General features: G+C 35.0%; 1 protein-coding gene across 2 annotated transcripts in view; it reads right to left on the bottom strand.

Moving 5' to 3' along the window:
- The window catches only part of GLRB (glycine receptor beta), a 78388-nt gene that overhangs the window by 25612 nt on the left and 36889 nt on the right, over positions 1-15887 (bottom strand). For both annotated transcript variants that reach the window (XM_068542382.1, XM_068542381.1), the window contains exons 3-4: positions 14313-14419; positions 12518-12585 (exon numbers count right to left, since the gene is read on the bottom strand). In XM_068542382.1, the coding sequence (XP_068398483.1) occupies positions 12518-12585; positions 14313-14419 (175 nt within the window). The remainder of the gene's footprint in view (positions 1-12517; positions 12586-14312; positions 14420-15887) is intronic.

Below are 15887 nucleotides of genomic sequence, written 5' to 3'. Positions count from 1 at the left end.
GTGGCATTATGCTCAGGTTTTTTGATTTTAATTTTATACACTGAACTCAGGATATGCACCAAAGTGCTCAAGGCATAAATGACATTGGGCTTCAGCAGCCTTAATTTCAACCATTCAAAATTCACAAAATACTATCTATCCATGACCTTTTGACATGATCAAAATGAATCAGATCATAAACTTCAAATCAAAATCCAAATATTTAAATAGGAAGAGATGATAGATTATCTTTCTTTAAATAATAAGACCTAACATATTTATATGAAACATAAATGCACACATTTTATTTATGTATAAAATATAAAATAAAGCATAAGCAATGCGCGGTGACTCTAGGAAAATTTGAGGAATTCACTTTCTCTCTCTTATGATCTTCAGATTCTATAATAGTAATCAGAGGAGGGTAAGGCACATATTGATAATAAATATTTACTGAACTACAGGCAGTGAAGTAAGATTTAACCTACCTACATCTAACAGCTAAACTTGATGTTTATAATAACTGCAACACATATAACACAACATTGTAAATCAACTATACTTCAATTAGATACATGTTTAATAAATAAATAAACTTCAACACATAATATAAATTGATTGTTAAAAATCATACGCAGACGGTCTTGAAGTGCAAAAGTCAAATAAATTAAGAATTATGGAAGCTGACACTGAACATATCTGTACCACTGGCAGGGAAAACAAAGATAACATTTTCCTAATCAAACGAACATGGAATCAAGGAGGACGTGAAGGAGGCCTAGGACCCTGGAAGACGAAGACCTGCACTACACAGCTCCATTAACTTTTTGTCAAATACACACATATCCTACAATTCATAATGGGACTTAAGTGGTTACCGCATATCTGATTGTGACAGCTAAAGAAATTAGCTCAAAACATGTCCAGGACACAAGCCTATCAACTGGTAAGCCTTCCAGTGGCCACAATGCTGCTTCCTGACCAAAGTTTTTCTCACCCCAGAAAAACATGCATGGCCCCCAACTTAATACCCCATAGATTTGATCATTTTCACATAAAATTCCTATTATGCTAGCTTCGCTAAAGCGCATGGTTGATATCTCCTTGCCATTATTTTGAGCACTTAACAGTATCCAATTCCAAATTATTTGCTAAAAAGCTTCCCTGTAATGATCAGCCAAAATGACTGGAATTCTAAAATTATATACAGTAAAAGCTATTCTATTGCCCTCTTATAACTACCGTTTCTTATGCAGGTAAATCATCAAATACTACATCTTTAAGCTGTGGCATTTGAAATACGCATTCACGGTATTATGATAAAATACTGTGTCCTAAGGGACAGATGAGGTTGCCGATTTATCTTTTGTAAGCTTATTATTAAAGCTACGGTCCCTTATTTTGGTCAGTAACCATGACATGAAAATACTGAAGATGAATTTTTCTTTAATTTTTCATTTGTTTATCCAAATATAACTATAATATCTTTGTATAGGTATTTACTACGTGCTAGGCATATTTGGCCTAAGTGCCTTACAAAAATATGTCTATTTTTGAAAGTTTATACTATGAAAATGGTCTCTTGATGCTCGTAAATTCTTCCTATTACTGGGAAGTACAAGGTAAGCCTATTGTCGTGTTTTCCTTTTTGTCTGGCAGCGAGGGAACTGAAAGCTAAACCCTATAGCTAATTGAATGAATGTACAGCTCACATCCTGGTATGACTATCATTGTACGGCTCCTGCACATTTAGTACTATTTCAATTACTTCATTGTATTTTTGTTATTATTCTATACTGTAAATCCTCTCCGGAAATAGGGGGCTGGATAAAAAAATAAATAACAGTTGAGACACTGCCATATACTGACAAGACTCTTTCAGTATTATTTGGGCACAACTCCCAAGCAACTTTACCAGTGTGGCTTCTAAAATCTGGATGCTTTGTTTTAGCCTAATATTAGGTTTTATTACTTTAAAGAGGGTGAGAAATATGTATAGAGATAGAAGTATTAAGATCTCATTGGTATTCTTTATCTAGACCCAAGCAACTACATTTTGCTTCTTAGTAATTAATTTCTAAAGACATTATGTCAGTATTTTTTTAGTATCAGCAAGATATCTGACAGGAATTAAAGCAACGCTAACCTTTAACTTCAGCATATTTTGCATAATTAAAAAAGAAGCCATCTTACAAATGTTTGGGATGGAACTTCAGGAATTAAGCCTGCGTTATGTCGAGCTCCCCTCAAAATCTCCACACACGCACACATTCTTTTGGGAGCGCTGTTCTACTTCCCACCTATTTCCAAAATGCAATGGTTAACTCATCTAAAACTGTATAGCAAAATTATTTTTCTTTTAAAAATTTTATAGCAATTGCAATAGTGTTTTTCCATGTGAAGTCCATTTTTATAAATTCTTCTTGAAGTCTAATCAATGTTTCCACACCATCCCAGAATATATCCATGTCATTTATCATTTATTAAGTTCAAAGCATTTTAATCAGCTGAAAGCTGATGAAAGCCCTAGATAGTGTCAGAGACCTTGACAAAATAAACTGTCTGTGGGAAAAATTACAAAATTACAAATGATACAAGAATGTTTTAATCTACAGTCAACCCTCTTTTTATTCTATATGTCTGAGACAGGCTGGGACCTGGGACCTGGGACCCTTTGCTGCAGGGCTTGCACCTGGACACACGTTTCCTGCAGCCATAAAGAAGCTATAAGGGACTAAAAATAACTGACAACAGCAAATGGAAATGAGGGTGTGGAGCAGTAGGAACTCTCATTGCTGCTGGGAATCAAAATATTACAGCTGCTTTGGGAGACAGTGTGTCAGTTTCTTACAAAACTAAACATACTCTCATCGTATGGCACTCCTTGGTCTGTACTCAAAAAAGTTGAAAACTATGTCTACACAAAAACCTGCACATGGGTATTTATTGTAGCTTTAGTTATAACTGTCAGAACTTGGAAGCAACCAAGATGTCCTCCAGTGGGTGATGGATTAATAAACTGTGCTCCATCAGACAGTGGAATATTATGTGACACTAAAAAGAAATGAGCCATCAAGCCATGAAAAGACATGAAGGAACCTTAAATGCATATGACTAAGTGAAAGAGGCCAATCTGAAAGGGCTGCATACTGTATGATTCCAACTATAATGGCACTCTGGAAAAGGCAAAACTAAGGCGACAGTAAAAAGATCAGTGGTTGCCAGCGATTAGGGGGAGAGAAGAATGAACAGGCAGAAGACAGTGGTTTTCCAGGGCAGTGAAATTCTTCTGTTTGATACCATAATGGTGGATACATGTCATCATATGTTTGTCAAAGCCCATCAAATGGACAACGCCAAGAGCAAACCCTAATCTAAACTCTGGATTTTAGGTGATGATGTGTCCGTGTAGAGTCATCGATTGCAACCAAAGGACCACTTTGGTGGAGTAAATCCACAGTGGAGGAGACTCTGCACGTCCAGGGGTAAGGGGCTTACAGGAACTCTCTACGCTTTCTACTCATTTTTGCGGTGAACCTAAAACTATTCTGAAAAATAAAGTCTACTTAAAAAAAGGAAATGCAAAAAATTCTGTAAACAAAAGGAAAGGGAATAAATAAAAAGTTAAAAAATTAGCCAAAATTTGGAGACAGGCAAAGGGATGGCCCTTTCAATATCACACTAAATGCTATCTAACAAGCCCACCTAAGGGTTGTATGAGTCTCTAGGAAAATGTAACTTTGTTTGGCTTGCCATTTTCTATGGATTAGGGCCCAGACGCTGTACAATTATGTCATTTCAAGAAGACTGCTAAATTACAAATGATTTCTGTCAGGTAGGAAAGACATTCCCAAAGGTATGCCTTTATTGCCCTGTGGAACATTAACAAGTATATCTAATTTAGCAACCTAATTGCAGCATTCTTTCTCTCCAGTCTCTTGAATTCTCCACTGAATCAGCTTTACTATCTGGCTGGTTCCCTCATTAATGAGCTAAATAAATCACTGACATGTCCTTACAATATTCATGTTTCTAACTTTTTAAAAATTGTGCTTTGTTCTCAAAACATTAAATATAGAATTACCATATGATCCAGCAATTCCACTCCTAGGTACATGCCCAAAAGAATTAAAAGCAAGAGACTACAACTGATATTTGTACACCCTTTTTCATAGCAGCATTATTCACAATAATCAAAAGGTGGAAACAATCCAAGTGCCCATCAACTGATGAACGGATAGACAAGTGTGGTATATACATATACGCTGCGGAATATTATTCAGCCATAAAAAGGAATGGCATTCTGATACATATTACAACATGAATGAACCTTGAAAACACTACCCAAAAAAATCAAGACTAAGGAAGAGTTTGTCCAATATTACTACCTAGAGAAGGAATGCAGGGGAAAAAATAACCCTGGGGAGGGTAAGCATTTAAAGGGCTGGCTTTCTCAGAAGTCTGAGAAAAAGAAGAAAGCCCTGAGAATGTGATTTCACCAAACCAGAGTCAAAAGCTTTAAGATGGTCGACAGCAATAAATGCCATCAAAGGTCAAGTACAATCAAACTGAATACTTTCAGCAAATGAGGGAGACACTGATGGTTTCAGTAAAACACTGTGGCATATAAAAGCAAGATGACACAGAATTAGGACATGAACAACGTTTCCTATCTATAAGATGAAGATAATAATGATACACCCACAACACAGGGTTTTTATCAGGAATAAATGAGAAAACATATGTAAAGTACACGAAGTTCATCTGGCTACATTAAGCACTAAGCAAGTATCGATATTTTGTCTTATTATTGATAGTATATATCCTTAATGTTGTTATTCTTTTATAATGTTGGTAATAGTGGTGAATAGGCTTTTTGCCTCAAAAAAAAAAAAAATCAAGGCTATACCGTAATTCATTGGGTTTGCTCTGTACTGTGATCAATCTACAATTATTCTAAACGGTAATCCATTTCTAGGTCACAAATCTTGAAACTGCTTTGAGCATCTCCTGAAATGAACTCTTCTTGCTTTCAGCTGCATTGATGTAAGCTCAATATACCATAAGCTTTGAGTCTCTACTGAAATCCTTTTTCAAATTTTATTTCTGAGTAGAACTCCAGTTGTATTACAATGAGCGTTGCTGAAAAACTGGAAATCAGTTACTTCATTGTATCATTCTTGGTCATTACATCTTATTATCTCATTAGGAAAGTGCTTCCAAGATGCTTTTCTATTAGTTATGTAGCTACATAGTATTATATTCAATACAAGGTGCAGCACGCTGATGCATCTTTTAAGTGTTTAAAAATTTCACAATTTAAATTAATAGCTTTGGCTTAACATTCATTAAAAGATAAAAGATTATTAATTAGTATGCTTTGGTTCATGTTTTATGGGCATTTCTAAATAATTGCTACTTATTGGCATTTCAAAGGCTCTGTATTTAGATAACTAACTTAGAAACCTATTTAATTTCATTTTCATTTATTCAATCACTATACTTATAGCTCTATCATTTATTTTGCAATGAACAAATTCCCATCAGAAACAGACCTCTTTTATCACTGGGAAATTACTTAATTGTTTTGAAAGAACTTGGTGACAAATACTATCATTATTCATTCCAAATAGCACACTAATAGTCATGATCTGGAAAATGGATGTTCTCCAAGATTTTCAGTACCAATTAACACCCAAATTACACTACTTCTTCAAGGCAATAAAACATTTCACAAAAAGACATTAAAAATGGTTAGTTTCAATAATGTTATTTTAATATTAAGAACTGTTCATCTATATTTTGTGTTGTTGTTAGGATACCTCTTCTGGTTACTTGTAATTTTTACCTAACTCTCACATACGTGATGTTTCCTCATTTGATTTCTTTACACTACGATAAAAAAAAAATGGCGTTCAAGGAAATAAAGAAAATCAACTCTCATGGCATCTGGCAGCATTATAATTAAAGTTCCGTCAACAGAGCTGTTATAAAGCCTGGTGTGAAAAGGATTTAAATTTAGTCATTAGTGAGGTTAGAAATTTCATGTAAGAACTGCAAGCTAACAAAATGTCAGTAAAAATTCTGAGGTTACGCTTTATCTATTTTTCTCAATATGCCATTTTTAAGAGTTTTTAGTTAAATACTGTTTAATAACACCTTATGAATATTTAAATTTTTCTAGACCTATGTCAACATTCCTCTTTTATTAGGGGTGCCTGCTAGGTGATATAATGCGACCACCCTAAACTATAAACTACATGAATTGCAGTCTGCTGGACTGGATATTTAGCAAGTGCCCAACATATTTCTGTTAAATACAGAAGTGAAGAAATAATTTCTATGACATTTTGACAGGTTAGGATATTTGGCTAGCACTGTTTACACCATTAATTTAACTTTTCTGTACCAGCTGATAATGACAAATTTTGGAAGGAGAAAATAAAACTGGGACATTTCTCATCCTTCCTTCTTGTCTAAGACAGTTGATCCTTGTACAACGCAGGGTTAGTAGTGCCGACCCGCCATTCAGTCAAAAGTCCGCGTGTAACTTTATTGTGTGCCCTTCTGTATCTATGGATTCAACCAACTGCTGCAGATCGTGTAATACTGTAGTACGTATATAGTACTATAGTGACAAAAATCTGTATAAAGTGGACCCGTGCAGTTCAAAAACGTGTTGTTCAAGGGTCAGCTGTACAATCCTCTTACTTATGATGTCTGATCACCAGTGCTTCTGAATAATATAGCTAGGAGAAATAGGATAGAGAGTAACTTAGTAAACTAAGACAAGTTGTAAGGAAAGAAATTCAAAGTTACATATAGAAGAAAATATATAAAATAAAATTGTTTTAAAACAACAAAGATAAGTAATTGCCAAGAACTAGAATTAAGCTCTTTTAGCTGATCCCAAATATGATTTTCTTCTTGAAAAAGTCATGCAGCACAAAGGCACAGAAAGTTTGGCAGGATCATGAATCGTAGCGCGACAATAATTCAATATAATTACAAAGCGTGTCTACACCAAAGAAAATGGATTGTATAATCAGGCTTTTATTTCCATGAAAGAGTTCTTACGTACTTCTGATGAGGTAAAATGTCTGTGTACAGATCGTTACAATAAACCTAATACCTAATTTTCCCCACAAGTGCAACAGTTCACATTTTCAATTCTAAAAACCAACTGATGTAAGCCAAAGGTAGGAACTGAACGGAAAAATCAACAAATATTTTCAGTATGACCATAGAGCAGATGCCACCTCGCCTCTAACAAACCATTCTTCTGTTCTGAAGGTCTTATTTCAGTAGTCACCAGCAGTAGCATATAAACTGAAACAGTAAGTGACTGCTGTACCAACTTCAAATGAGGGTGATTACATTTATTTGATGATTTGGGTAATGCTGCTATTAGGTCAGTAAATATCACTTACAGCATTAATAACGATGTCTTACAGAAATGGAAGGTAGCAGAATGCAAACGAACCCACAGACATGAGAAATAGGAACCATAAAGCTAAAAAGTGAGATTATGAAACAAGCTGAAGGAGCACATAACCATGCAGGTTGGAAGGGCTTAAGGAGTATTAATATGGCTGTGACGTTGTTTCTTCCGCTACACAGCTACAGTTTGTGAACAAATGTGAGATTGCTTTTAGTTTAGCGAGTTAGCCTCTGAATTATGTCCATGCCAATCTCTCACTTCGTCCCAGCTTACCCTTATACACTACCGAATGTAAAATAGATAGCTGGTGGGAAGCAGCCGCATAGCACAGGGAGATCAGCTCGGTGCTTTGTGACCACCTAGAGGGGTGGGACAGGGAGGGTGGGAGGGAGGGTGGGAGGGAGGGAGATGCAAGAGGGAAGAGATATGGGAACATATGTATATGTATAACTGACTCACTTTGTTATACAGCAGAAACTAATACACCATTGTAAAACAATTATACACCAATAAAGGTGTTAAAAAAAAAAATAGCCTCTGAATTAGAAGACAAATAAGCAGCAAGGAATGTTTTCCAAACAGAATTGGCTAAAATGTCCTTACAGCAGTGTTAATGTGCATCACCTCGATGGCTTCTTTGTTTGGTAATGAACTTTATACACTGGAGGAAAGGGTTGCCCTCCTCCTTCAGAAGTTGCCCCACCTCTGTCTGCAGTTCCTCACGCTATGCCCACCCCAAGCTCTGTGTCCTACATTATGTTTTCTGGAGTAAGCAACTGCCAGTTAAAGTAGAAAGATCTGAGCTGCAGAGGAAAGCTCTGGGCAACACTGAAGCTTCCAAATTTTAGGACTTCCTTTATTTCAGCAAATCTTTATAGGGGAAATTTCCAGGGGGCTCTTCATAAACAAAACCACAACTGTACAATGAAGCTACTAACAAACATAAAAGGTTCATTTTCTTTAGGATGAGATTCTATCCTGATAGTACGTTAATTTGCAAATGCATGACAACCAAACAGTGAACCATTCCTAAGAGTTACTATGCCAGGCAAAATACTGTTGCTTTATTTCTATAGTTTTTTTCACTCTTTTTAGGGTGCAACACATCAAGTACACAACAGATTCCAGCACAAGCCTGTCTGATGTCACAACTTACACACTATTCATCATACTGTTTCTACGAACATATAACTTATATTTAGACAAATCTAAGGCTCTCTGCTTTTCCAACCTCTTTTTTTGGAGGCGTCATTTTGTTTGTTTTCTTTTGTTTTTAAGAAATATGCTATCTGGCTATTATCAAAAAGCCAAGAGATCTAACACAACATCGTAAACCAACTATACTTCAATAAAATTTTTTTTAAAAGACAAGAGATAAATTCTGGTTAGAATGTAGAGAAAGGGGAACAATTGTACACTATTAGTGGGAATGCAAACTGGTACAGCTACTATGGAAAACAGTATGGAGAGTCCTTAGGAAATTAAAAATAGAACTACCATATGATCCAGCAATCCCACCTCTGGGTCTATACCCAGAGGAAACAAGATATCTAGAAGCGATGCTTGTATTTCCATGTTCACTGCAGCATTATTTACAATAGCCAAGGCATGGAAACAACTTAAGTGCCCATCAACGGATGAATGAATGAGGAAAATGTGGTATATATATATACATATATAGTGGAATATTATTGAGCCTTAATAAAGAAGGAAATACTGTCATTTACAACAATACGGATGAACCTGGAGAGCGTTATGCTAAGTAAAATAAGCCAGACAGAGAAGGACAATTACTCCATGGTATCACTTATATGTTGAATCTTAAAAAAAAGTTGAATTCATAGAGACAGAGAGTAGGAAAGTGGTTGCCAGGAATTTGGGGGTATGGGCAACAGGGAGAGGTCGGTAAAACGTATAAACTTTAGGTTGTAAGATGAATAAGGTCTGAGGATCTAATGTGTAACATGGTGACTGTAGTTGATAACACAATTGTGTAACTGAAATTTGCTAAGGGAATAGAACTTAAATGTTCTCATCAAAAAAAAAAAAAAGAGATAATGTGGATATGCTAATTAACTTGATGGGGGAAATCCTTTCACAATGTAGAGGCATATCAAATCATCACATACACTTTAAATTTCTTACAATTTCATCTGTCAGTTATACCTCAGTGAAGCTGAAAAAAATAAATAAGCCCACCCTGGGTGACTGGAAGGAAAAAGAAAGAAATAACTGCTCTCCACACATGGACCCTCTTAGTTACCCTGCTGAGTCATCACTATTATTTCTGGCTGGTGTCTGTAACAAGTAATGAAGAACAAGCTTGTCTTAGATACGTTTTTTTCCCTTAGAAGACGTCGTAATGTTATCTCTATATCGAGAATAGCTTGTACCTTTCCTAACTATTAAGCAACAAGGTATTAGGGCATCTGTTTTTGGAAAGACTGAGCAAATCTATAAAATATGACAGCCTTAAAACACACATCTATAAAACTCTGTCTTATAGGTATGTATGAAATAAACACTGCAAAATCAAAAAATAATACTTACGATAAAATGGAACATTTAAGTCTATTTGATGAGTATAGTTCCAATTCTGAGCCTTTAGGCTGTATCTTCACAACACAAAGGGAAAGGCAGGTTATTTCATCAAAAGAAACAGTAAATATAAATAATTTGGCTCCTCTGCATAAAGGTCTCTAAAACTGACAAAAATAACCCTCTACTATTATAACATTATTTGCTCTGTTTTTTAACCAAATAAATGTTCAACATGAGTCTATTGTTTAAATTTGCTTGCCAATATTTTTATGGCTACGTGGACTCACTTTTTGCTAGGCAAATAGCAGAATTTATTTGTTCATTTATTTAACCAGTATTAGTTAATAATATGACATTATTTATGTGTTCACTAACTGAGGGCCTATTGTCTCCCCACTTTACAGGAAATGAAGAAGTTGAATACATTTTTCCTGTCTTTAAGGAGTTAATAGTCCATCAGAGAACAAAAGGAAAAGACACAAAAATAGCTGCATTACAGTCAAGAAGCGATCTGGTTTAACAAACAAACAGATGATAGAGCTGAAAGACCTGGATGGAAAAGGGGGCACAGAGTGAGTGGGAGTAGCTCAGAGTCAGAGGCCCTGATTACAGATGAGAGATGGAGGTTAGAGGCAAGTAGCGGAGACAAAGACGCTGCTGAAAACTGATGAGATCTGGTCTCAGCAACGGGTGCTTTGGGCTCGCTACCGTGCAGAGCGGGCAGGAGGACAAGAGAAGATTATGTGAGAAATTACGCAGTATTTTGTTATCATCCTCCAATAACCTGTAAGAAAGTTCTTACTCCTTTTCTATGTCCCTTTCCCCCAGGCGTTTTCAGCTTGATACAATTAAGTAACTGCTGATGGGACCTAGAGAAGTGTAGCATCTGATATTTGGGAGGCATTCAATATTTATTAAAGGGCAGATACATTAATGGTACTTCCTGAGTTGGGACATGTATGTAGCCTTCATGCAAATGAGAAAAAAAATCCCTGCATTAGTTGTCCTAAAATGCAAGATAGAGCTGGGAATGTTTCCCACAGGCTGAAACACCTCGATAGTGGTGTTTCGGGATTAGCGTAATGATGCCATGAAAGATAAAACAGGGTACAGGGAAGAGTATAGAGACCAAATAGATCCCCTGAAAGTTTCACCTCGAGAAAATGAAATTTCTCACTCTTGTTAAGTGAAGTGCTTAGATAAACTAGTCATATTTTCAAATGATGAGGGCCACCCTTGTCTCCTGAGTGATATACGGTTTTCTGTCCTTTATTTCAGAGCTGTCTTCTAGTGATCTATACTGTATTAGACATACAGCCATTTAGGTGAACTAAAGTCACTGCAAGTGAATTTTGGACTTGATTTCAAACTCTTTAATTATCCAAAATATCTACACACTCTCTTAAAAAAATCAAGTACTCAGGGCTAAAGACATGGTTCTATAAAAAATAAATAACATCTTCCTCACAGTTAATATATTATATTCTTATATTAATTAATATAAAAATAGGTGTAATAACTTAAATGCAATATACAATTGTTTTTTGTAACACACTACGTTGCTCCTAGGAATAAAGGAAAACATATTTAAAATCATTCTTTCTCTGGTCTGAGATATTTCCTGAAAAACTCTACTGTGTTCTAACCATTGCTATTAGGCTTTTAATCCAAACCTTATATTATTCCTTAAGAAAAATATAAGTATCTCAAGAAAAAAGACACCAAAAAAAAAAAAAACCCATTAAGCTTTCTTTCTCCCACCTGAAGTATCATTTAAGTATGTGGTTTTTCAAAAAGGGTACAAATCTAATAAGTTAAAACATTAATAAGCAAGTGGACTGTACCGAATGTCTTCTAAAAGCTGAGGGGTAATTGCATCACACGTCGCTCAGGGCATCTACTAATCACCCTCCGCAGACATCTTTGTCCCTAAAGCCCAACTCACCCTGGATGGCAGCCCCACACCAAGCCTCCCTTCTCTGTTCCTTTCTCTCTTTTCTGTCCCTTCTTTCTCTTCCTGGCCCTCTCCTTGCCCTTTCTTTGTGTCGCATAATCCTTTCAGGGAGCTCCGCTGCTCTAGTTTAGGAAAATCAAATTTGCTTTTTACAATTCTCTGCTCCACACATCACAAAATTAGCACAAGAGAAAAAACAAAGATTCTTCTCAGGAAACTGGAAGGAAAAAAAAAACTATGAACACTTAAATATTTTTGAATGCTTCTACACATAAGCATATTAGGAAAAAAAAGTCGCTTCAGAATATTAATTGCATAAATCCTTTTCCCAGGTGGTCTCCAATTAGTCGTTCAGAGTGGGTACGTTAATTCTCCCAAGTCTGTAGGTTTCAATGCAATATAAAGACTAAATTTGAATTGCAAAATTACAAAGCCATTGAAATCACCGATTCAACAAAACCCTGAAATTTGAATATTTTACTAGGAGAGAGCTTGCATTTTTTTCCCTGAGAGTTACTCCTTATTCTTCAGTTATAATTTCTTCCACTATCCTCCAGTTAAAATCTTCTCAATTAAAAATATTAAATTGGCTGTAATCTTACCATTGTTGTCTCTTGAATGGATCCAAAACTGTTGATAAAAATGTTTACAACTACATCAACAGGAATGCCTGCCAATAAAAATTAAGGATATAATTAGTAGCTGTAAAAAACTTGGTCAGAATCTTCATTTTTTATGGTTTATGCATTTGCATTTTCTATTTTTTCCAATCCGCATGGATGTAAAATTATAAACCTATGGTTTCAGGATACCATGTTCACAGTTGCTATTGACTTATTTTTCTAAATAGGGATCAACACACAAATAAAAAATGAGTTACACTGTACTTTATAGTGTTAATTATTCAGAAATATTTCTCTCTGAAATTGTAGAAACTCTGGGAAAATACATTTACCTTAATTTTTTTTTTAATTGGGCTGATGCACTTACTTTAAGAGATTGTAAATTATTCTTTAAAAAACATCATTTTTAAAATACGGGGTTTTTTTGCATTTTATAATCATTTTAAATTTTTACCTTAAATGGTAAAGCAGAATTCAATTACAATTGCTATATTTTGATTTTTAATTCATGAAAATTCAAAGTTAATCAGACATATAACAAAATCATTATTAAGATTTTGCCTGACCTGCTGGAAAATAATTTTAAAGTTCATGGAGTGAGATCTAAATTATAATGTTGCCAATTTCTTTCTGTTTCTTTTTTTTTTTTTTTACTCATTGTGAACTGTTGCTTGGGCTAACAAAGGGAAAATGTGAATTTAGCCTTTTAGCCACATAACCTCTGACTGATGAAAAGCAGGTGTTGAATCAATGCAGGGTAGACATGTGACAACCCAGAGCACAGCACTGCTGAAAGTAACCGCAGGTTCTGGTAACGAACAAAAACCCTGTTTTTACAACAGAGTCCTATAACTTCACTTGACTAGAAGCAGCTGCAAGCTTTTCTTTCTTTCTTTTCTTTCTTTCTTTCTTTCTTTCTCTCTTTCTCTTTCTTTTTTTCTTTCTTTTTTTTTTCCATAAAGGAAAAAATAATCAAGCCTTATAATGTTAATCCGATCTACATTAATACCTGTCCTTAACCAGCAACAACGACGACAGTTTTCCAGAGATATGTTCATATAACTTTTCCTAACTCATCAAGAGGAAGCAAGAAAGAAAGAGAGAGAGGAAGAAAGGAGGAAAGAAAGAAAGGAAGGAAGGAAGGGAGGGAGGGAGGGAGGCAAGCTGTACCATCTTCCCACAACTTTTAGCTGAAGTACAGTTTTGGTTCTTGAAAGGAATGATAGGAGATAATGTTTTGTTGAAGAAAACACAGTCATTTTATTCACAAAGTTAACATGCTTTTAAAAACCATATGGCCACTTTTTTCAGCTAAAAAGTAGAGGGAATTTTTTTAATCAATGTGAAAACCTAATAAAGATTTTAAAAAAAGAATTTAAATGTCTATCAGAGTGTTCTCTATCCTCAAATGAGTATATGGCCATTCTCCTACAAAGTGGAACTTTGGTGTCTGAATGAAAGTCAGAACCTAAATTTTAAATTATTAAGGTTAAGAATACAAAGTACTTAGAAAACCCATCAGATAGGTTAGCCTATTAATTCACAACATATCTTTTTTTTTTTTTTAACTGGGAACTACATAAGCCTATTAGAACTAATGCTTTGCTTATCTTTAAACATTTTTGGCATTAAATTGCTCTGACTTAAGCACATTACATGACAGATGTCAATTTAAAATACACTGTTTTGAATAAAACAAATAAATGATTTTATACAGATAAAATAAGTTTTTAAACTGCAAAGAATGGAGATATTGGGGTGGAGGGAGACCAACCTTTGAAATTTGGTCTTATCCTGGGATCGTAACTGACCAATAGCCTGTTCAGGATATTGCTGGTGGAGTTGGCCGGTACTCGGGCAAGGTCCTCGGCTGACTGCTGCCTACATGAGAAAAAGCAAAACAAAGCCCTGCTAAGTATTTACAATAGCAAGCAACAGGAGTGCGTGATGTTCACTGGAGAAAAGACTTAGCTTTTTGAGACAAATTTGTAGCATGACTTTTCCAAATAGAGGTGAAAAGCAGTAGACCTTATCAGAATCCCAAAAGGTATTTGTCATAAAAAATAAAAACAAACACAAAAAGTACTTTAGCATTTAATTTTACCAAATGCATGAAACACTGCCCTAAATACTTCATGTTACTTTCTTTAAATAAAATTAAGCAGACCTCCTCTCACTTATCCTGAAGCAACATGCAATCAAAATCTAGACAAGCACAAAAGAATGGCAAAGAAACAAGAGCCAAAAAAAAGAAAAAAAAAAAAAGAAAAAAATAGTTTTTGAATAATATATATATTAACCTTCCACCTAAGCAAAGGAGTATGTGAATACTACAGGATGATATGGCCAGAGAGAGTCCAAGAATTCATAAAACAATCATGCTGACACATAAAATGATATTGTCCAAGAAACACACAAGGAATGCTCTCCGTGGAGTTAAATACATCAGGGATTGGTAAAAGCAGTTCCTCAAATATCAGACCAATTAAATAGGGAAAATATAGAGCTCTGAGATATAGCTGCCTTTTTCTTTTATATGCACATATTTGCTGTCAACTATCAAAAAGAGAAAAACTGCCATATTTTTCTATTTTAATCACCTTTGAACAATGAATCTTGACTAAATTGGTAGTTGCTTGGGACCATATAAACACTTCCTTGGAAGCCAATGGAAACTGTTGTTCTTTACTGTTTGTTTGGATTCGTTTACCACCTGTAAAGTCTTATCATATAATCATTTTCCCAGTCCAAAAATAATATCCATGAAAATCACAGGGAAGATTAAAACTACACTTGGAGCATCCAGCATTGTCTATTCTGTACTGATATGGTAAAAGTGTCAATTTCATAAATGACATTATAGGAAGCAAAAAATGTCATGTGCTTGGCTTTGTTTTAAAATCCCAGCTCTGACCTATCAGGCAATTCTTTTCTGTGTTAATTATCATACAATGTGCTGATAAGATACAACTACTACAGGTGAAATATGACAGATATTAAGAAGCGTATGAAAAAATCTAAAACTACTATGAGTTGATACAGACAACCTTTTCAAGTAGCTCTCAGAAAGAATCCAAAACATTGGAGGAAAAAAATGAAAACCAATTAGTTAAACCTCCCAAAGGTGCAGGAGATTAAGTAGATTTTTTTCTCACGACCTTATCAGCTCTCATATCCTAGCTGTAGGATTTGGGGACCAGTAATGAGATTTTTCCATTTCATTCTCCAGGATTTGGGGACCAGTAATAAGGTTTTCCCATTCATTCATTTTTCCATTTCATTTTTCTATTTCATTCTCAAGAGAATGAGGTTATGTGGAAAAATTAGATATTAAGATGCAAATTAGTGT

The sequence above is a fragment of the Eschrichtius robustus genome, chromosome 4, assembly GCF_028021215.1.
Source record: "Eschrichtius robustus isolate mEscRob2 chromosome 4, mEscRob2.pri, whole genome shotgun sequence".
NCBI classification, from domain to species: Eukaryota; Metazoa; Chordata; class Mammalia; order Artiodactyla; family Eschrichtiidae; genus Eschrichtius; species Eschrichtius robustus.
The sequence above is the reverse complement of the archived record's forward strand: the minus strand, read 5'-3'. Positions and strand labels throughout refer to the sequence as shown.